This window comes from Gastrolobium bilobum, unplaced genomic scaffold (genome assembly GCF_033153095.1).
Source record: "Gastrolobium bilobum isolate Gb01-03AN ecotype WA unplaced genomic scaffold, APGP_CSIRO_Gbil_v1 utg889, whole genome shotgun sequence".
NCBI lineage: Eukaryota > Viridiplantae > Streptophyta > Magnoliopsida > Fabales > Fabaceae > Gastrolobium > Gastrolobium bilobum.
Genome location: NW_026898706.1, coordinates 353 through 21,616, shown reverse-complemented (window position 1 = coordinate 21,616; position 21,264 = coordinate 353). Strand labels below are relative to the sequence as shown.

General features: G+C 36.1%; 1 protein-coding gene and 1 pseudogene across 8 annotated transcripts; both read left to right on the top strand.

Moving 5' to 3' along the window:
- The first annotated feature begins 244 nt into the window (after positions 1-244).
- LOC133318556 (cysteine-rich receptor-like protein kinase 10) lies at positions 245-13,061 on the top strand. 8 transcript variants are annotated; one of them, XM_061520566.1, is made up of 8 exons: positions 9,249-10,072; positions 10,156-10,287; positions 10,384-10,508; positions 10,595-10,805; positions 11,031-11,084; positions 11,172-11,268; positions 11,428-11,578; positions 11,711-13,061. In XM_061520566.1, the coding sequence occupies exons 1-8, from the start codon at positions 9,283-9,285 to the stop codon at positions 12,038-12,040; spliced, it is 1,890 nt and encodes a 629-aa protein (XP_061376550.1). In that variant the 5' UTR covers positions 9,249-9,282; the 3' UTR covers positions 12,041-13,061. The 8 variants fall into 8 exon arrangements, with proteins under 8 accessions (XP_061376547.1, XP_061376549.1, XP_061376544.1 ...); XM_061520563.1 differs by lacking the exons at positions 9,249-10,072; positions 10,156-10,287 and adding exons at positions 245-1,098; positions 1,182-1,313 and having other exon boundaries at positions 10,387-10,508; positions 11,031-11,268; XM_061520565.1 differs by lacking the exons at positions 9,249-10,072; positions 10,156-10,287; positions 10,384-10,508; ... (3 more) ...; positions 11,428-11,578; positions 11,711-13,061 and adding exons at positions 245-1,098; positions 1,182-1,295; positions 1,412-1,533; ... (2 more) ...; positions 2,455-2,605; positions 2,724-3,259.
- A 2,367-nt stretch (positions 13,062-15,428) lies between these two features.
- On the top strand, positions 15,429-20,466 carry LOC133318505 (cysteine-rich receptor-like protein kinase 15; annotated as a pseudogene).
- The last annotated feature ends 798 nt before the right edge of the window (positions 20,467-21,264 follow it).

Below are 21,264 nucleotides of genomic sequence, written 5' to 3'. Positions count from 1 at the left end.
TGTGACATGGTAAACGAATAAAACATTATCTTTTTTTATTTAAAAAAAAAAAACTATTGGTGAGCCTTACCCTTTATCCAGTTTCATCTTAAATCTAATCCTATATTTGACACTTGTCCCGCACTGTCCAATTAAGAAAAGTTGCTTCATTGACTTATTGACTTGTATTAGTCGCAGTCAATGTTTAACATTTTCCTCATAAAAATCTTCATCCACCAGAATCTACCTTATACCGTAGAAGAAAGAGCTATTGCTTTTCACAGTACCCATTTCTCCCTTTGAGAAAGTAAAGCAAGGGAGAGACAGACATGTGTATCTTCAAATCCTCTGCAACCCACTTGCTACTTCTTTCTCTGTTTTCGTTGCTAAGCTTTGCAAGTGAAGCAGCTCCAATATACAGCGCTCATGACTGCACAAATGGATCTTATTACCAACCCAACACAACTTTCCAAGCCAACTTAAAAGTCCTCCTCTCATCCCTTGTCTCCAACGCCACCCTCCACGACGGTTTCTACAGCACCAACATCTCCCTCGGAAACCCTGGCCAGGTCAAGGGACTCTTCCTCTGCCGCGGTGACGTCACCCCCACCGTCTGTCAACAGTGTGTCACCGCCGCAGCCATGAACATTACACGCTTCTGCACCAACCAAACAGAATCCATCATCTGGTACGACGTTTGTATGCTCCGTTACTCCGACAACTTCCCCTTAAACAACATAGTCCCAGGAATGAACTTAAAGGCCGATGATAGCGTCCCCAACTCAGACCTTACCCAGTTCAATGATTTACTGTCATCCACGTTGAATGATATAACACAGAAAGCTGTGAATTCTCCTTCGGATAAGAAGTTTGCTGCAAAAGAAGCAAATTTCACGAGCTCAATGAAGCTCTACACACTGGCACAGTGCACGCCCGATTTGTCCACTTTTGATTGTAACAGGTGTTTCTCAAGCGCCATTAGTGCTCTTCCAAATTGCTGTAGTGGGAAACGAGGTGCAAGAACCCTGCTTCCGAGTTGTAATATCAGATACGAATTGTACCCATTTTACAATGCCTCGGCGGTATCGACTCAACCAGAGCTTTCGTCTCCTTCATCAGGTATCACACTTAATATAACATCCTCAGATCGGATAATAACTCCTCCTTTTTGCGGTGTCTTAGAAATTGATGAACTTGTGCAGGAAAAAGCAATATCTCTATAATTGTTGCGATTGTTGTCCCAATTGTTGTTGCCGTGGCACTTTTCATTCTCGGATGCTGCTTCCTGCGTAAGAGGGCAAGCAAGAAGTATAACAGTTTTAGACAGGACTCAAGTAATCTCTCTTTTTCAGTCATAGTGATTGTTCTGTTAATTTTGTTGTCTTGATTGTAATTTGGTTGCTGATAAATCATGTCTTTCTTTATCATGTAGTTGGGGATGATCTTATAGATGTGGAGTCCTTGCAATTTGACTTGGCTACAGTTGAAGCTGCCGCAAACAGCTTCGCGGATGAGAACAAGATCGGCCAAGGTGGATTTGGCGTGGTTTATAAGGTAAGAAACATGTTTATGCAAAATACTGATGCATATTTTTGTATGCTAAACTAAGTAAATTGGTCTAATCCCGTGCTTGTTTTTAGGGTATCCTCCCTAACGGACAGGAGATAGCTGTGAAGAGGTTGTCGGTAACCTCCTTGCAGGGTACAGTAGAGTTTACGAATGAAGCTATCCTTGTGGCTAAGCTTCAACATAGAAATTTAGTGAGGCTGTTGGGATTTTGCTTGGAGGGGCAGGAGAAGATGCTTATCTATGAATACATACCAAACAAAAGCCTCGATCGCTTTCTATTTGGTTGGACATTTTCAACTCTTCTTTTTCTTCTCTATTGGTGTAGATGATTGATTGCCCTGAAAAGACACCTCGAAAGTAGAATCACTTATAGTATTCACATGGTGTTATCTTTATCCTTATTAAAGAACAGCCACATAAGAGGGGGTTATAAGATTTTTAATAAACGGAAATTGTAGTAATCCTACAATTGCTAATCTGGATATTTCGTTTTGACAAAATTCTGTAGATCCTGTAAAGCAAAGAGAGTTAGATTGGTCAAGACGCTACAATATCATTGTTGGTATTGCTCGAGGAATTCTTTATCTCCATGAAGATTCCCAGCTTAGAATTATACATCGTGATCTCAAAGCTAGCAATGTTCTACTGGATGAAAAGATGAACCCAAAGATTTCAGATTTTGGCATGGCAAAAATTTTCCAGCCAGATCAGACTCAAGTAAATACAGGAAGGATAGTTGGAACTTAGTAAGTCTCACTCAGGCCATTCTGTCATGTCCTCTTACATATAGTAGTTGCTTACATTATATTCATAGTCAGTTAAAATCTGCGAAAAGAAGTATATTCTTCTTTCCAAAAAAGTTACCATTCTTTTCTGAATCTATGGATTGATAATGCTCTTTTTCAGTGGTTACATGTCTCCAGAATATGCATTGCGTGGACAATTCTCTGTGAAATCAGATGTGTTCAGCTTTGGTGTCTTAGTTTTGGAGATTGTGAGTGGCAAGAAGAACACTGATTTTTATCAAACTGGACATGCTGATGACCTCTTAAGCTATGTGAGTATAAACAAGTGTAACTGCTTTCTGTAAGCTCAGCTGCAATGCGTAGCTAAATATTTCAATGGGTGAGGAATGAGAGATTCCAAATTTGAAAACTAACATTTTATTGCCACAGGTTTGGAAAAATTGGACAGAGCAAACACCTTTGGAATTGCTGGATCCAACCCTGAGAGATTCTTATTCAAGAAACGAAGTCATCAGATGCATCCATATTGGTTTATTGTGCGTTCAGGAAAATCCATCTGACAGGCCTTCGATGGCAACTATTTCACTTATGTTGAACAGTTATACAGTTACCATGTCATTACCTCGAAAGCCAGCATCTTTCCTGCATGGAAGAACACCTAACAGGCTAAAAAATGGGCTTGATTCTGATCAGTCCACCAACTGTTCAATTCCATCAATTCCGTGGTCTAATAATGAAGTATCCATTACTGAAGTATACCCTCGATAAAGGATCGTTTTTTCCCCCTTCTTTTTTAATGTTTTCTTCTATCCATCACTTTATGGTCAAATCTTGTCAGACCATGCCGTTATGTACTTATGTTACACGTACCTTGTCGATACGTGTTGTAAATATTTGTAAAATCTAATTCAATCAAAAAATTTAATATTTTCCTAACACGTCACTTTACATAAAAGTATGAAAATTTATTTGACTTGAAGGATGAATAATTAATGCATAAATTTACCTATTTATGTTAAAAAAAATTATAATATTTATTTTAATTAAATAAGAGCATATCAAGTTCATGATATGAGATTCTGATATTTTATAAAAAATTAATTTAATCTAAAAATTTAAACTCTTAATAATATTATATTAATGATTTTATATTTTTCTAATAGTTTAAAATTACTTCTGTTGGATCAATAGTAAAAATTATGATCCCTGAGTGCAGATTCTTTTGGTTCTAAGTCCTTACAATCCTCATGCTGGACGCACATGCAACATAGATAGAGGCTTGATGCCCTTGGAGAGACTAGAACAAATTGCAGTCTCGACCAATTCGTTTCAGAACAGCAAAACAGAGCAATTGCTCATCAGAATCAGTTCGATCCAACATTGACCAGCATGTTGAATGATTTAGTAGCAGAAGCTGCGAGTTCCCAGACACTTAAAAAAGCTCGTCACAGCAAGTCCAAGACCCAGAATGGCTTGGCACAGTTCATTTCTGGTTTTTGTAAAATTAGGTATGTACTGTACCCATTTTACAATATAAGCGCAACATCATCTGCCGCCAATGGTTCCTGCTCCCTGATTAGATATGTTGTTCTCAAATGTTGTGGCTTCTTATTATGTTGGGAAGCTTGAGAGGAAGTTAGGTAGTGTTTGGTTCGGGGCATCTGGAGATTTTCCTAGCAAAGTGCATGTAGGTATCTCATATGTCCACGTTTGGTTGAGGGAGAAGCTGAAATTTGTCCATCAAAGTCGCTTCCCTAGCAATCGACATCCGTGTGTAAAAATTGGATATTTGCACTGTTGAAGAAGCCCTTTTGGATGGTGGAATTGTTGAGAATACCGGACAACTCGTTTTGGGGATGAAAAGTGTGACTTATTTACCCCTCTTCTTATCCTAATGTGAGTGAGATATTCTCAGCCACATATACCAAAAAATCCGAATTGCTGTGTGACTTCGATTTGTGGACCGAAGCTATATCTCATCGCGTGCCATATTTCATCATTCACAATCTTCTTCGTGCTGTTCTGAAACGAAACCTCACCATAACTAACGAAACCCAGATGGTTGTGTTCGGTTTTGAGGTAATCATCTGTCTGTTTTGGAATCAACCAAAAGTGTCTAGTTTCATTTTGTACTTGCGTTTAATTTTTCTTTTCTTTCGTAGCATTTTCCTCTTTCATAGCTAGTTAAAGAAGACTCCCGTGAACCGGATCTACCGCGACGGACAAGCTGCTTGGATCAATACCAGCGCCCTAGGTAGAGTCAAGGAATCCTCTTATTTTGGCCAGTTTTCTTCACAATATTTCGGTAAGAATGTACATAGCTGTTGGAGTCATGGTCGTATGTTTAAGAGTAGTTCATTCTTGCAAACTATAATTTTAACAGTGGCCAAAGACCTTTGCCAAGTTGTGATTCTGCATGTGAATATGATTGCCACAATGCACATGAGGAGGTATAAGTTGTTCTTTGTAATTTTTAATCCGATTTTTGACAGATCCTTGACAGTATTTATGTAAAAATTAACACAAGGAAAATCAAAATAAGTACTGTTTGGCCGTATATATGGCCTTGATGGTTTTCAAGGCTGATCTTTACTATCCCCTTAAATTTTACTATCATTTATTTGGCTGTTTCATGCTTTATATATTGTTATATCGACAAAATGCAGTCTCTGGAATCTGGTTCTGACCCGCAATAACATTATCAAAAGAGAAAAAGTAAAAAGATAAAGAAGAATAAGAATAGAAAGGCATTAGTTGCTGCTGATTTGTCGTGTTAGACTGTTGGTTAAGTGATTATCTGCTTGTTTTCTTTGTGACTGAATCTGGTTAGATTATGTGTCAATTTAAAATATACTGTCTGGGACTAGCTTATGGATTTAGTAAGAAATGCAAATGAGTCTTCATTCTAGTTTTGTGCAAAGTTTTATTTTATTTTTATTTTATGCTTTGTTAAAAGGCTTATCTGTTGCAATTAGGATTTGACAAAAGGCAATGATACATTAATCCCAGAGTTTGACTATCAGCAAAAGAGCATATATTGTAATGGTACATATGCCTTACATGCAAAACTGCGGTCTTTATTGGATATTCCAGTTGCTGTGGTATTTTCTTTTTCCTTTTTTAATATTGTAATAATTGTATGGCCTTGGTTATGCTATCAGTTGCTTATAAGTTTCAAAATAATACAGAGCATATATTTTTGATAAATCAGGTTGGTGGTGTTCATTTTAGCTTGCTTTCTAAAGTTCGTTATGACATTGGAGATTCTTGTTCGACAAACTACAGTTATGATTGCAATTGAAGGATTTGTATGCTAAATTTGACTTGGAAGAACATATGGACATGGCCAAGCAGAAAGTTAGCTAAGCTTCTCGTGAGTTCATGATGGACCATTGGAGCCTTTCCCACAAAAATATACAAGGAAGAGGTTTAAAATAGGTGCAGCCCAACAGCCAAGCATGGCTCAGAGACATGATGATGAGGTGCGTAGTGAGACAGGCCGAAAAGATGCTCAGATTGTCCAAGAAACGGGTTTGTGTTGTAGATGGTGGTTGGAATATGAGAGTGATAATAGCAGTAAAGTATAGAGTCTGTAATTCGTCATTTCCTTGTTTTGTTGCTTCATTTTAGAGTCTGTTAATTACAGTGCCTTGCTGGTCTGTAATCTGAGGAGTTTTCCTTCACATTTGTGATATGCTCATAATTAAGAGGGTACTCAGAATAGGACCTTTTTTATAGTATTCAAGGGTCGTCAATTATTTACACTTTTGATGGCAGTGTTTGATAAATGTACACTTACATCTGTATTAAAGAAAGACATATAGTTAATATTAGATAATATTTATCATTCTTCCATGTTATCTGTCTTACACTATTAATTGTTGTTTTTTTCAACTCTATTCTTATGCTCAAATGAAGTAACCCAATGGCTGTAGGTGAGTTGAAAAAGAGTGACGAGAGCATTTTTTAATTTTTTTTTAATGAACGAGAAACATTTGGTGATATGTTAAACTGCAAATTTGGTGACATTCCAATAGATTCACACAACAAGTTATTATTATTACCGTTTGGACAATCGTTGGTATAAAGGGCAATTTTAAAAAAGGATAGTTTTGTAATTTCCGTTACTTTCCCATCAATATAAAATATTGAACCAAACACTTCATTCTGTTATTTCACTTAATTTTCCTAGAAAATTTTACTCAACCAAACAACTTTTTTTAAACTTTCCTACCAAACTTACTTTCCTTCCATTTCCCTATCAATTACATTTCCCTAGTAAAAAAAAATTTCTCCCGAACCAAACACTACCTTAGGTGCTTGATAATAATATGTCTTTATTTGTCTGTATCTGAATACTTTGGGCACGAAATAGCAATGTCTCATGTCCTTGTTATTGCTTTTGTGGTGCTTTTCATTCTGGGCTATTATTACAAGATCCATAATGCAGCATTTGAAGATAGCAGTAACATATCCAATTCTTACACATGTATTGTTTTTTTGTAGACACAATGTTAGTATCAAGGATCAAAAGAGGAATAGCCTCGAGTAGTGGTAAAATTATTCCTTTGGGATTGGAATGTTATATGTTCAAATTCGAAAAACAGTCTCTTTGCAAATATGTAACGGTAAGGCTACGTACAAGGATTATTTTCATTTCACCTTCGCTAGTTGGGATTTAATCAGAATTGATTTTTCTTTTTTTATAACTAGTATCAAGATCTCATAAGGGTTCATCTCATAAATATCACTGTTTTTTACGTCCGGCTAGCAACACCTGATGCCAATCCTTCTCCTTTATCCTAGCTGAGGGCAGACCATGTATGCAAGCACACATAAGCGGAGTTATTCCTATGCATGATGGAGAGTTAGACCCGTTGTTATTCCTATGTTTCAGATGGTCCCTTTTTAGTCCTCTTCTTCTTCATCCCCCTTCCCCTCTTCTCCTTCATCTCCTCGCTTTTTGTAAACACAATACTGGTATCAAGGATCAAAAGAGGACGAGCCTTGAGAAGTGGCAAAGTTACTCCTTTATGATTGGAATGTTCTAGGTTCGAATTTGGAAAATAGCCTCTTTGCAAATATGCAATGTTAAGTTGTATACAAGAATTGTTCCCATCTCACCTTCGCTAGTTGAGGTTTAATGAGAATTGATTTTTTTTTTTAAAAATAACTAGTATCAAGGATCTCATAAGGGTTCATCTCATAAATATAGCTGTTTTTTTTATGGTCGGCTCGCTACATCTGACGCCAACCCTCTTCCTTTATTCTGGCTTGGGACAAACCATGTATGTAAGCACACATAAGTAGGGATGTGCATGGGTCGAACCGAACTGGATTTTTTTGAAAAACCGAACCGAATTGGTTTAAATGGTTCGGTTCGGTACAAAACTGGTTCGGTGGAAGTGGTTCGATTCGGTTGAAAACGGTTTGGTTCGGTCTGGAACCGGTTCGGGTCGACCCTCTTTTGAAAAGAAAAAAAAATTATAATGTAAAAAATAAAGTTATAAAAATCAATTTGGTTCGGTTTGGAAACGGTTCGGTTCGCTTCGGAAGTGGTTCGGTTCAAAATGGTTCGGTTGTTAAACTGGTTCTAAGAATAGAACCGGTTCAGTTCATGAACTGGTTCTTTAAAAACCGGTTCAGTTCATGAACTGGTTTTTAAAAACCGGTTATTTTAAGGGGCGATTCGGTTCAATTTTTTGGTTATTTTGCACACCCCTACACATAAGCGGAGTTATTCTTATGTATGATGGAGAGTTAGACCCATTATTATTTCTATATCTCAACACATAAGCGAAGTTATTCTTATGTATGATGGAGAGTTAGACCCATTGTTATTTCTATATTTCAGATAGTCTATTTTTAATCCTTTTTTTCTTCATCTTCCCCCTTCCCTTTTCTTTTCCCTTCCTCATTACTTTATATATATATATTATATATATATACCGACTCCAATTAGCTATTGCTTCACAGGGTGAATGATCATTCCCTACCCTAGTGATGGAATTCCTCAGTAGTTGAATTCAACATGATTTTGCTATATATGAACCTATAGTAAGTTTTGGTGGTGTCATATAAGAATAGGATTTCTTCATCATTAGTGGCTGTTTTTAAAATGATTGTTATTTGAATATTGATGGTATTCATTTTGAAGGATCAGTGGTTTAATATGTTTAAAATTTTATGCATCAATTGCTATCAGACTTGTTTTTAATATCCAAATACTGATGGTGTACAATGTAGTGCTACAGATATGTTATTCTTCATTAAACACATAGTAAACTAGCAGAACATAATTACGAATTTTTTTTAGGGGTAACAACAGGACTCTCTTAGTTGTGCTTATGTATATTGGTAATTTGGTACCATAAAGTGTATTAGCACATTTCAATTGGTTACTGACCTCCTGGTTGGTAGCTTGACAACGTCCTTGTCAATTGAATATCAGTACATATAATTTGCTTAAATCTCTCTTCATGGGTATTGCTTTGCAAAACCAAGATAAAATGACATCAAAAAACTATCTTTGAAAAACTTACAAATGTAATTAAAAAATAATTTTTAAATTTAAATAAATTATTTTATTATTAATTTTAAATCCTACATTTAAAGAAATTTAAATACTTTAGAATAAATTAAAAAAACAAATTATATTTTTTTGTCCCCTTTTAACAAGAGCCCTAACCAAAAAGGGAAAAAAAAAATAAAAAAAATCTTCATGAGCCTCACCCTTCGTCCCGTTTGATGGTCAAAGCAATCCAACTTGTCCCGCACTGTCCAATTGAAAAAGTTGCTTCATTGACTTATTGACTAGTATTAGTCGCAGTCAATCTTTAACATTTTCCTCATACAAGTCTTCATCCACACCAATCCACATCAGTCTAATGAATAACCTAATACCGTAGAATAAAGGGCTATTGCTATCGCTATTCATTCACAGTACCCATTTCTCCCTTTGAGAAAGTAAAGCAAGGGAGAGAGAGAGATGTGTATCTTCAAATCCTCTGCAACCCACTTGCTACTTCTCTCTCTGTTTGCGTTATTAAGCTTTGCAAGTCAAGCAGCTCCAATATACAGCTATTCTGTGTGCACAAATGGATCTTATTACCAACCCAACACAACGTTCCAAGCCAACTTAAAAGTCCTCCTCTCATCCCTTGTCTCCAACGCCACCCTCCACGACGGTTTCTACAGCACCAACATCTCCCTCGGAAACCCTGGCCAGGTCAAGGGACTCTTTCTCTGCCGCGGTGACGTCACCCCCACCGTCTGTCAACAGTGTGTCACCGCCGCAGCCATGAACATTACACGCTTCTGCACCAACCAAACAGTCTCCATCATCTGGTACGACGTTTGTATGCTCCGTTACTCCTCCGACAGTACCTTAGACAACGTAGTCCCAGGAATAAACTTGGTGGCGGATGATAGTGTCCCTGACTCAGACTTTACCCAGTTCAATGATTTACTGGCATCCACGTTGAATGATATAACACAGAAAGCTGTGAATTCTCCTTCGGATAAGAAGTTTGCTGCAAAAGAAGCAGATTTCACGAGCTCAATGAAGCTCTACACACTGGCACAGTGCACGCCCGATTTGTCCACTTTTGAGTGTAACAAGTGTTTCTCAAGCGCCATTAGTGCTCTTCCAAGTTGCTGTAGTGGGAAACGAGGTGCAAGAACCCTGCTTCCGGGTTGTAATATCAGATACGAATTGTACCCATTTTACAATGCCTCCGCGGTATCGACTCAACCAGAGCTTTCGTCTCCTTCATCCGGTATCACACTTAATATAACATCCTCAGATCATCTAATGACCCCTTCTTTTTGCAGTGTCTTAGAAATTTATTAACTTGTGCAGGAAAAAGCAATATCTCTATGATTGTTGCGATTGTTGTCCCAATTGTTGTTGTCGTGGCACTTTTCATTCTCGGATGCTGCTTCATGCGTAAGAGGGCAAGCAAGAAGTATAACAGTTTCAGACGGGACTCGAGTAATCTCTCCTTTTCAGTCATAGTGATTGTTCCGGTTAATTTTGTTGCCTTGATTGTAATTTGGTTGCTGATAAATAATGTCTTTATTTATTAAGTAGTTGGGGATGATCTTATAGATGTGGAGTCCTTGCAATTTGACTTGGCTACAGTTGAAGCTGCCACAAACAGCTTCGCGGATGAAAACAAGATCGGCCAGGGTGGATTTGGTGTGGTTTATAAGGTAAGAAGCATGTTTATGCAAAATACTGATGCATATTTTTGTATGCTAAATTAAGTAAATTGGTCTAATCCCGTGCTTGTTTTTAGGGTATCCTCCCTAACGGACAGGAGATAGCTGTGAAGAGGTTGTCGGTAACCTCCTTGCAGGGTACAATAGAATTTATGAATGAAGCTATCCTTGTGGCTAAGCTTCAACATAGAAATTTAGTGAGGCTGTTGGGATTTTGCTTGGAGGGGCAGGAGAAGATGCTTATCTATGAATACATACCAAACAAAAGCCTTGATCGTTTTCTATTTGGTTGGACACTTTCAACTCTTCTTTTACTTCTTTATTAGTATAGATGATTGGTTGCCCTGAAAAGACACCTCAAAAGTAGAATCACTTTATAGTATTCACATGGTGTTATCTTTTCCCTTATTAAAGAACAGCCACATAAGATGGGGTTATAAGCTCTTTATAAACGGAAATTATAGTAATCCTGCAATTGCTAATCTGGATATTTCATTTTGACAAATTCTGTAGATCCTGTAAAGCAAAGAGAGTTAGATTGGTCAAGACGCTACAAGATCATTGTTGGTATTGCTCGAGGAATTCTTTATCTCCATGAAGATTCCCAGCTTCTAATTATACATCGTGATCTAAAAGCTAGCAATGTTCTACTAGATGAAAACATGAACCCAAAGATTTCAGATTTTGGCATGGCAAAAATTTTCCAGGCAGATCAGACTCAAGTAAATACAGGAAGGATAGTTGGAACTTAGTAAGTTTGAGGCCTTTTTGTCATCTCCTATTACATATATTATTAGCTCCCCTTTAATAATCATGGTCAGTTAAAATATGTGAAAAGAAGTATATTCTTCTTTCCAAAAATGTTATCATTATTTTCTGAACATGTGGATTGATAATTTTTTTTTTTCAGTGGTTACATGTCTCCAGAATATGCAATGCGTGGACAATTCTCTGTGAAATCAGATGTGTTCAGCTTTGGTGTCTTAGTTTTGGAGATTGTGAGTGGCAAGAAGAACACTGATTTTTGTCAAACTAAACATGCCGATGACCTCCTAAGCTATGTGAGTATAAACAAGTGTAACTGCTTTCTTCTTCTCTATTGATACCAAGCTCAACTGCAATGCCTAGTTAAATATTTCAATGGTGAGGAATGAGAGATTCCAAATTTGAATACTAACAGTATATTGCCACAGGCTTGGAAAAATTGGACGGAGCAAACACCTTTGGAGTTGCTGGATCCAACCCTGAGAGGTTCTTATTCAAGAAATGAAGTCATCAGATGCATCCATATTGGTTTATTGTGCATTCAGGAAAATCCATCCGACAGGCCTTCGATGGCAACTATTTCACTTATGTTGAACAGTTATTCAGTTACCTTGTCATTACCTCGAAAACCAGCATCTTTCCTGCATGGAAGAACACCTAACAGGCTAAAAAATGGGCTTCATTCTGATGAGTCCGCCACCAGTTCAATTCTGTGGTCTAATAATGAAGTATCCATTACTGAAGTATACCCTCGATAAAGGATAGGTTTTATTATGTTTTCTTCAATCCATCCACTTTAGGTTCAAATCTTGTCAAACCATGCCGTTATGTTACACGTACCTAGTCAATATGTATTGTAATTATTAGTGGCTAAAAATAATTCTGTTTGATGAATAGTAAAAATTACGACCACTGAGTGCAGATTCTTTTGGTTTTAAATCCTTATAATCCTCATGCTGGATGCAAATGCAGCATAGATAAAGGCATGATTCCCTTGGAGACCATAATAATTTGCAGTCTCCACCAATTTGTTTCAGATCAGTAAAACATAGCAAGCGCTGATCGGAACCAGTTTGATCCATCATTGGCCAGTATGTTGAATGATTTAGTAGCAGAAGCTGCGAGTTCCCAGACACATAAGAAGTTCGTCACAGCAAGTCCAAGACCCTGTATGGCCTGGCGCAGTGCATTTCTGGTTTTTGTAAAATTAGGTATGAACTGTACCCATTTTACAATATAAAAGCAACATCGTCTGCCGCCAATGGTTCCTGCTCGCTGATTAGGTATGTTGTTCACAAATGTTGTGGCTTCTCATTATGCTGGGAAATTTGAGAGGAAGTTAGGTGCTTGATAATAATGTCTTCATTTTTCTGTATCTGACTACTTTGTTCAGGAAATAGCAATGTCTTATGTCCTTGTTATTGTTTTCGTGGTGCTTTTCATTCTGGGCTATTATTACAAGATCCATAATGCAGCCCTGGCAGATAGCAGTGACATATATATCGAATTCTTACACATGTATATGCTTTTTGTAGACAGAATACTAGTATCCAAGGATCAGCTATTGCTTCACAAGGTGAATGATCATTCCCTAGTGATGGAATTCCTAATTAGTTGAATATGACATGATTTTGTTCAATATGAACCAATTGGAAGTTTTGGTCGTGTCATATCAGAATAGGATTTCTTCATCAATACTAAGTGACAGTTTTTAAAATGATTGTTATTTGAATATTGATGGTATTCATTTTGATGGATCAGTGGTTTATAATGTTTTAAATTCTATGCAACAATTGCTATCAGACTTGTTTTTTAATATCCAAATGATGATGGTGTAGAATGTATTAACAGGACTCTCTTAGTTGTGCCTATGTAAATTGGTACAATAATGTGTATTAGCACATTTTAATTGGTTACTGACCTACAAGTTGGTACCTTGACAGCTTCGTTGTTAATTAAATATCAGTACATGACTTGCTTAAATCCTCTCTTCATGGGTAATGCTTTGCAAAACCAAGATAAAATGACATCAAAGACTCGCCAAATCTGGAAACAAATTATTGTCAAAAGTAAACAGTATTCTTAGAGCAGCACAAAGATGCCAACAAAATGGAGATTAAGCTCCTGACTATCTTAAAAGGTTATCTGCAAATGAAAATTGTCAGAAGAACATGTTCACTAAAGTCCAAAGGAAGTTATTCAGATAAACTTTTCACTCGAATAAATCCATCCCTAGCACGATATACCATGTGAAAATGTAAAATAATGCTATTCTAGTCTATCTTGATTAACAGAGGATGATCTCTTTCCTCAATCAAGATGACTTGTACACAATCACTTAGATAGATACAGGCATGTCAAATGCCTCATGATTTTTTCTTTTTATATAAAATGCGCAATTATCCCCTATGTTATCTTGCCCAAGACTAACCTATGTAAAATTTCTTCCATGTCAGGGCCTTTCAAATATGACCTTTTTCTTTTTCTGCGTATGTAGTTTATGGTATCTACCTGACACGTGTCTATCATTGGCAACATCTACAAAGTTGACTAATTTTTATACTATTGAAAAAAGAAAAAAAGAAAAAAGAACCAGCCTCATATGCCATAATTAATGGCTTATTATAATACTAGCCTTCTTGGCTGCAAGATAGACTACCAAAGTATATAGCAAAATCCATGTTGAGCTTTCATTGGGTTAAAAAACCACATTTCAGGTATCCTATAATTGTGAACTTTAATTGTCGATTGTTCAAACCATATGAATACACACTCGGATAAAAAACCACATTTCAGTTTTAAATTCCTGATTGATGTCATATATCAAATATAACATGGGCTTCAAATTCTTCTTCGGTTGATTTTCAACCAGTAGTCTAGTTCCCCAAGATGAAAACAAAAATTCACCCTTGGTATGCTATTAAATCGTTTTGAGTAAAACTTACACTCACCTCCAATGGCAATGCTTGTAGCAAAACAAGACATAACTGGCAGTAGCACTGATAAGTACTGAAAGACAAAACCAGCACATAAACTTAGTAGTACCTTCATAAAAACCATTCTTTCATGAAACACTCCAAGAAAAAAAAAAACCCATCAATCTCAATTCAGAGTTAAACATTGCGCAACTGTAATCCAAATTAGTTTATATACAAGCAATCAAATTTACAAGAAGCCATTCTCCAAAAAAAAAAAAAAAATTACAAGAAGCCCATGAACTGTGAGAAATATAATTTTACTCATTTTAGAAGAGGGTGGTCAACTTTTTACCTAAATGGTGATTTCGAAAATTAGGAAAAAGTGTTTGTGATTTCAAATGATATAAAGTTATGTTATTTTAAGAAAAAGATAGACACAAAATAATATCTTTTTTATTTAAAATTTAAATTAAAAAAATACCCATTTTTTCCCTTATAATTTCTTTTCTTTGTGTTTGTCTATCTCTATGCTAAAATGACATAATTTATGTCCTTTAAAATATGACTTAATGTTTCTAGAGTGAATGTAGACATTCGCTCCCAAAACAACGTCGTTTTGAGTTAAAAAATTGTAATAAAAAAGTCTATGATAACCCTAAACATACATCAAACCCAAATTATATTTATCCAACCCACCGTAGAATAGAAGCAATACCCATTGACCTAGGCCCCACACATTTCAAACGTCATTTTCCACGAATTCAATTTGCCAACCATGCACTTTACTTCTTCACATAGGTGGATCATTAATTCACTGATTCGCTAGAATCATTTCCATCGTAACCTTCCCTTATCAAATTTTTAATACAGTTGTGTATTTATTACTTAACTTCAATACCAAAATTTAATAGGAGTAATATTGATTCTACCCGACGCTAAGGGATTAATCAATTAATGGATCAACTGTGAAATCTTAAAAAAAAAAAATGGCTTTGTTCCCTGACGCAGACCTTTTGCTATAAAAACCACATGTCGGTGGTGGATTGCATCAACTCTCACGTGAGCGCATTCTCGTTTACAATTTTGAAATCAATGCATAATATCTTAACACACGAAAACCAAAAAAGAAACAAGAAAGTACGAGGTTTGTTCTTAACAGAAAATTAAAACAGAAGGTGCAAGATTACTCATATTGCAGTAACCCAGTTCGCGTTAACTTGGATTAAATATGCTTGTCTTCAACTTCTCTATAAACCCATTAGCATTTTTCTTTCTGTTCTGTATGCTTATTCTTGCAAGTGAATCAGCACCCACTTACATTGCCCATTACTGCAAAAACCACACTTTTTACCAATTCAAACCTCTTGTCAAACCAACCCATGATCCACCTATTCAATATGATCAATCCAACTTGAATACCCTCCTCTCCTCTCTCACCTCCAACTCTTCACTTCAGTCCCATAGTGGTTTCTACAGAACCACAGTGGGTCAAGGCACTCTCGACAGTCGTACGCGGTCTTTTTCTCTGTCGTGGAGACGTCAACGCCGCCGTCTGCCATGGCTGCGTCGCCACCGCAGCCATGAACATAACATGTCTATGTCCTAACAACACAGAGTCGATAATCTGGTACCATGTGTGTATGTTGTGTCACTCCGACAACACCTGTAATAACATCGTTCCGAGATTTTCATTAAACGATGAAGGAAGCATCATAAACTCAAGCCATGACCAATTCAATCAGTTATTAGCTGGCTCCTTAAACGATTTGGCAGCGAAAGCTTCCATGTCTGAGAAGAAGTTTGCTTCAGGCGAAGTGGGATTCACCAAGACGCAGACACTGTACGGAATGGCACAATGCGTACTCGAGTTAACAAGTGATGATTGTACAACATGCCTTCGAAGCGCCATTTCAAATATTCCAACGTGCTGTGAAGGAAGCCAAGGAGCAAGATGATGCACCCGCTTTTCTATTATTTATTTATTTATTTAAAATTTTTTAATAATTGTTATTTTTTTTTTTGTCATTTGAGTTTTTGTTTAAAGAAATTGAGATTAGTGAAGATAAACAAGATTCGAGGACAAATATTTTGTAGGGAAGAATGATGCACTAACAGTTGGCCCATTGCACATGACACAACTGTTGATTCAGCAAACCCAAAGTAAGGGTGTAAATAGGTTAGGCCGGCCTACAGGGCCTACGGCCTAGCCTATATTAGGCCAGACTTGGTCTATTATTAATAATAAAATAGATCAGACTTTTAAAAATACCTATTTAGAAAATAAGCCATAGGTTTTTTTGTATATGTCTAGCCTATAAGCCTACAGGCCGGCTTATATCATATTATTTATTTAAATTATAATGAATAAAATTATTATTATTATAATTTTGAATAATAAAATAATATTATTTTAGTTATTCTTTTAATTGTTGAATGTTTAATAGGCTTAAACAGGCTAACAAGCCTAGGCCAAAGTTTTTATTTTTTAAATATAGGTCAGACTTGTAATTTGGGGCCTACACAGGCTAATAGGTCAGGCCATACCCAATGCTTTTTACACAGGCTTGGCCTATTTAAGCCAAAGTCTAGCCTAGCTCAGCCCATTTACACCCCTAACCCAGAGTCAATTAGAATTGTGGCCTAATAAATATGACTCAAATGTTAAAAGAAGCAGTAATTTGAAATATAACAAATTACAATCGAATCCAAGTCCCAGTATAGCAGCAGATGTGATTGTGATTTGTTTGGAAAGAAAAGGAAAGCAACATATCTGATGTGATCTGAGATTAAAGATTTGAGATGTATTTTGAATTATTTATTTGTAATATTTTATTTATTTTTAGATGTTAATTAATGTTATATTTATTTTAGGAAGTTTTATTATTGTTAGAATTTTAGATTTTAAATTTTGAATCAATTTATAATGGGAAAAATGTTCTCTGCAGTTAATGCAGATAATTATCTGCATTTATTTTCAAAACGACGTCGTTTTGGTATTGAAATTTTAAAAAATTTAAATATAAAGACTATTATAACCCTGAAATAAATTAAAATTACAAAAATATCATGATTTCCGCCCCAAAACGACGTCATATTGGGCTTACTGCAGATAAATTATCTGCATTAACTGCAGAAAAAGTAAACCCATTTATAATTAGTCTATAAAAAGGTGCTTACGACCCTTATTATAGGAGTTGAATATTATTATTTTGTTAATTGAAATTGAGAAGTTACTCTTTTGTGCAATCCCAATAGCCACTTTTCTATTGCGCTTGTATCCTTTTTTGTTCAATATGACTTCAATGACACCACTAGTTCCTTCCCCTTCTTCAGGTATACATATATATTTGATCGAGTTTCTTGTGGTCTTCATTCTTCAATTATATTCTTTTTATAATACTCAGTTTTCATCAATCTATTGTCATCAAGGTTGTTTTGTGGTCTTTGTGGAGGAAGTTGGTTCCTTTTTGTGTCCACTCCTTTCTTGTGGTCTTCATTCTTCAATTATATTCTTTGTTGTCCCTAATACTCAGTTTTCTCAATCTCTTGTCAAGTCAAGGTTGTTTTGTGGTCTTTGAGGAGGAAGTTGGTTCCTTTTTGTGTCCGCTCCTCTTCATTTGAGTTTGTAAAGCATTTGCCACTTTTGCACATCTTAAAAGAGGTTACCTTGGGCAGGAAACATATGTGCTTCAACGATTGTAGCAATTGTAGCAATTGTTGTCCCAAATGTTATTTTGGTGGCGCTTTTGGTTCTAGGCTGTTGCTGTTGCTGGAGAAGAAGGCGAAACAAAAACCATGATGCAGATCTAGAAATGGGAGATAGCAGTAATTGTTATTGCTCTTACTATTTATCTATTTCAAAGCACGAACAATAGCATGCTAGTAATTTTGCTTAACTTACTTTTTACCGCAGCTAGGAATTATTTTACTTGTCAAGAAGAGTCTTTGCATTTTGACTTGGCTACAATTGAAGCTGCAACAAATAGGTTCTCGAATGAGAAGAAGATAGGCCAAGGTGGATTTGGTGTGGTTTATAAGGTAAAAAGAAATTATAAGGAAACATGTTGTCATGCTCGTATGCTAATTTATGCTGACTGGAGCTATTATAATCTCATGCATGTTTTCAGGGTACCCTTCCTAATGGACAAGAGATAGCTGCAAAGAGGCTATCCAGAAGCTCCTTGCAGGGTGACATAGAATTCAGGAACGAGGCTGCACTTGTTGCACTTCAACATAGAAATTTAGTTAGGCTTTTAGGATTTTGCTTGGAGGGAGCAGAGAGGATACTTGTTTACGAATTCATCCCCAATTCAAGCCTTGACCGCTTTCTATGTGGTTTGTAATTTTTGGACTCTGTTGTTCTGGTTTGGTTTTTAATGTTATTGTATGAACTAATTCTTCTACAGAACTCAATTTATTGCTAACTTGAATATTACAATTTGACTAATTTGTAGATCATGAGAACCAAGCAGAGCTTGATTGGGCAACACGTTACCAAATTATAGTTGGGATTGCTGGAGGAGTTAAATACCTCCATGAAGATTCTAGTCTTAGAATAATACATCGCGATCTCAAGGCTAGTAATGTCCTATTAGATGACGAAATGAATCCAAAGATTTCAGATTTTGGCATGGCAAAGATTTTCCATGGAGACCAAAGTCAAGTTGACTCTACAACAGAAAGGATAGTTGGAACTTAGTAAGTTATAAAGGCCATTGTAGATTGTAATAAGGAGCTCCTGAGCAGTGTTTTAAAACCTCACCCCGCTCCCCGGTTGACTCGGGTCAACCCTGACCCCTCCCCTTTGAGGGTTGGGGTTACAAGTTGGACGCTATATGCATATCAACCCCTCTGACCCTCAAAACCCGGCCGGGTTTCAGTGACTCCCGGGTCAGAGGGGTCAAAGGGGGTCACTGCATATTTTTTTTTTTATTTTTTTCTTCATAAAACAACATTATTTTATTAAAAAAATAAAATAAAAATGCTTGCAAAACTAAATCTAATCGCTCTCTTCTCTCCCAACGACTTAGACGTCTTCAATCTTCACCTCGATGCCTTGAATCTTCTAGAAAATGTAAGAATTTTACTCATTCAAATGAAATCCTTACGGTCGTCGATGGAAAACAAAAACTCATTCTTACTTCCTTTAAATTTTCCTTAATTTGTTATGGACCTTCTCAAAAGAGATAGAACCGGGTCAGCGTAGTAACCCATTACAATATGAGTTTTGTACTTTGGTATCTTGATATTTTAATTAGGTTGTGTAATATTGACTTGTGGTTATAATTGGTGAATTATGTTAAGTATATTTTGAATCTTTGGTAATTGGTTGTTTATTTTTTAATATTTTCATATAGGATATATATATTTATATTTTTTTAATATATAAAACCGGGTCAGCGTAGTGACCCCTTGACCCCCCGGTTGAACCCGTGACTCCATGACCCCTGACCTCGGCCGGGTCGATGGCCGGGCCGGATTTTTAAACACTGCTCCTGAGTAGCCCAAAGAATTTTTTTCCAAAATGAAATTTATATTTCTTTCTTATTATGCTTCCTTTATTTCCTTTTTTGAAAATCTTTCATATTATTTTACTGGAATATATAGATTGTTATTTTTGGTTTTCAGTGGTTACATGGCTCCTGAATATGCAATGTATGGAGAATTATCTGTGAAATCCGATGTGTTCAGCTTCGGAGTCTTGCTTTTGGAGATCATTAGTGGCACGAAGAACACGAGTTATTGTCAATCACATGATGATGATGACCTTTTGAGCTATGTAAGTATAAACTATAAACTACGAGCAAATATTTTCGATTGTTGAGGGATGCCAGAACTTTCAAACTTTGTAATCTAACTTGAGTTTTGCCACAGGCTTGGAAAAATTGGAAGAATCAAACACCTTTCCTTATTTTGGACCCAAAACTGAGAGGTTGGTATTCTAGAAATGAAGTTCAGAGATGCATCCATATTGCTTTATTATGCGTTCAAGAAAATCCAGCTGACAGACCTTCAATGGCGAGTGTAGTACTTTGGTTGAACAGTTATTCAGTAACCTTAGCATTACCTCGACAGCCAGCATCTGTTTTTCTAGGAAGCCCTTCACCAGACAGATTAAGACACCAGCTTTATTCTGATCGGTCTACCAGCTCTATCTCTATGAATAATTATTTAATTACTGAAATATATCCCCGATAATGGTTGTAATCAATATCTGTAAATTCAGTATATGCTATAAGCTGATCAAACTATTATGTAACAACAATATATGGATATGGATATACATATTGTTAGTTTCTTTTATTTTGATTCTTTTTAGAAGCACCTACTTTCATGCTATGAAATTAATGGAGTGAATAAATTAATAGTGAGGTGACCAAATAATAACATTATTATCATTGACAAAGGAAATCTCGAAACCACAATTCAGTTGTAAAATGGATTAATATAATGGCAAATTAGACTACGCGACAGCTATCTTTTAATATCATCCAAACCCCCTTTTGGTACGCGGGATTCTTGGAGATTTCTGGAAAATTAAATTTTTCTAAATTTTTAATTTTCAAGTATTATTGTAAACTGAATGTAAAAATTATATTTTTGAAAATTGAGATTCCCGGATAAAAAAAAAATTTCCCCTCTACCACATTTCATGTCACCAACTTTGGAATTGATATTCCACACTCTTAACTCTCAATCGAGGAAAATAAATCTGAAATCTAGAATGGAAAAAGTATCCATGAAAATGCCAAAATGCAATTTCTGAAACAGGAGATGGGGGGCAAAAAAAATTAATTTAATACTTTTTAATAAATTAATTACGCATTTATTACAGTTTTGAAAATAATTACACATTTATTGCACAATATGACGCCCAATTTGGGCGTCACCAATGACGCCCAAATTGAGCGTCACTCAAGAGGCAATCACGCCTAATTTAGGCGTCACTCATCAGCTGTTGACACATGTCATATTTTTTTCCAAAAAAAAAAATTAATCATAAAACTTTTGAAGGCCATAACTTTTGACTCGGGTATCCAAATCAGGTAATTCTTTTTTTGATT

Coding starts and splice junctions, on each gene's coding strand:
- LOC133318556 (XM_061520560.1), top strand. CDS start 309: ATGTGTATCTTCAAATCCTCTGCAACCCACTTGCTACTTCTTTCTCTG. Junction 1,831..2,056: donor CCTCGATCGCTTTCTATTTG/GTTGGACATTTT, acceptor AAAATTCTGTAG/ATCCTGTAAAGCAAAGAGAG. Junction 2,295..2,454: donor GGAAGGATAGTTGGAACTTA/GTAAGTCTCACT, acceptor GCTCTTTTTCAG/TGGTTACATGTCTCCAGAAT.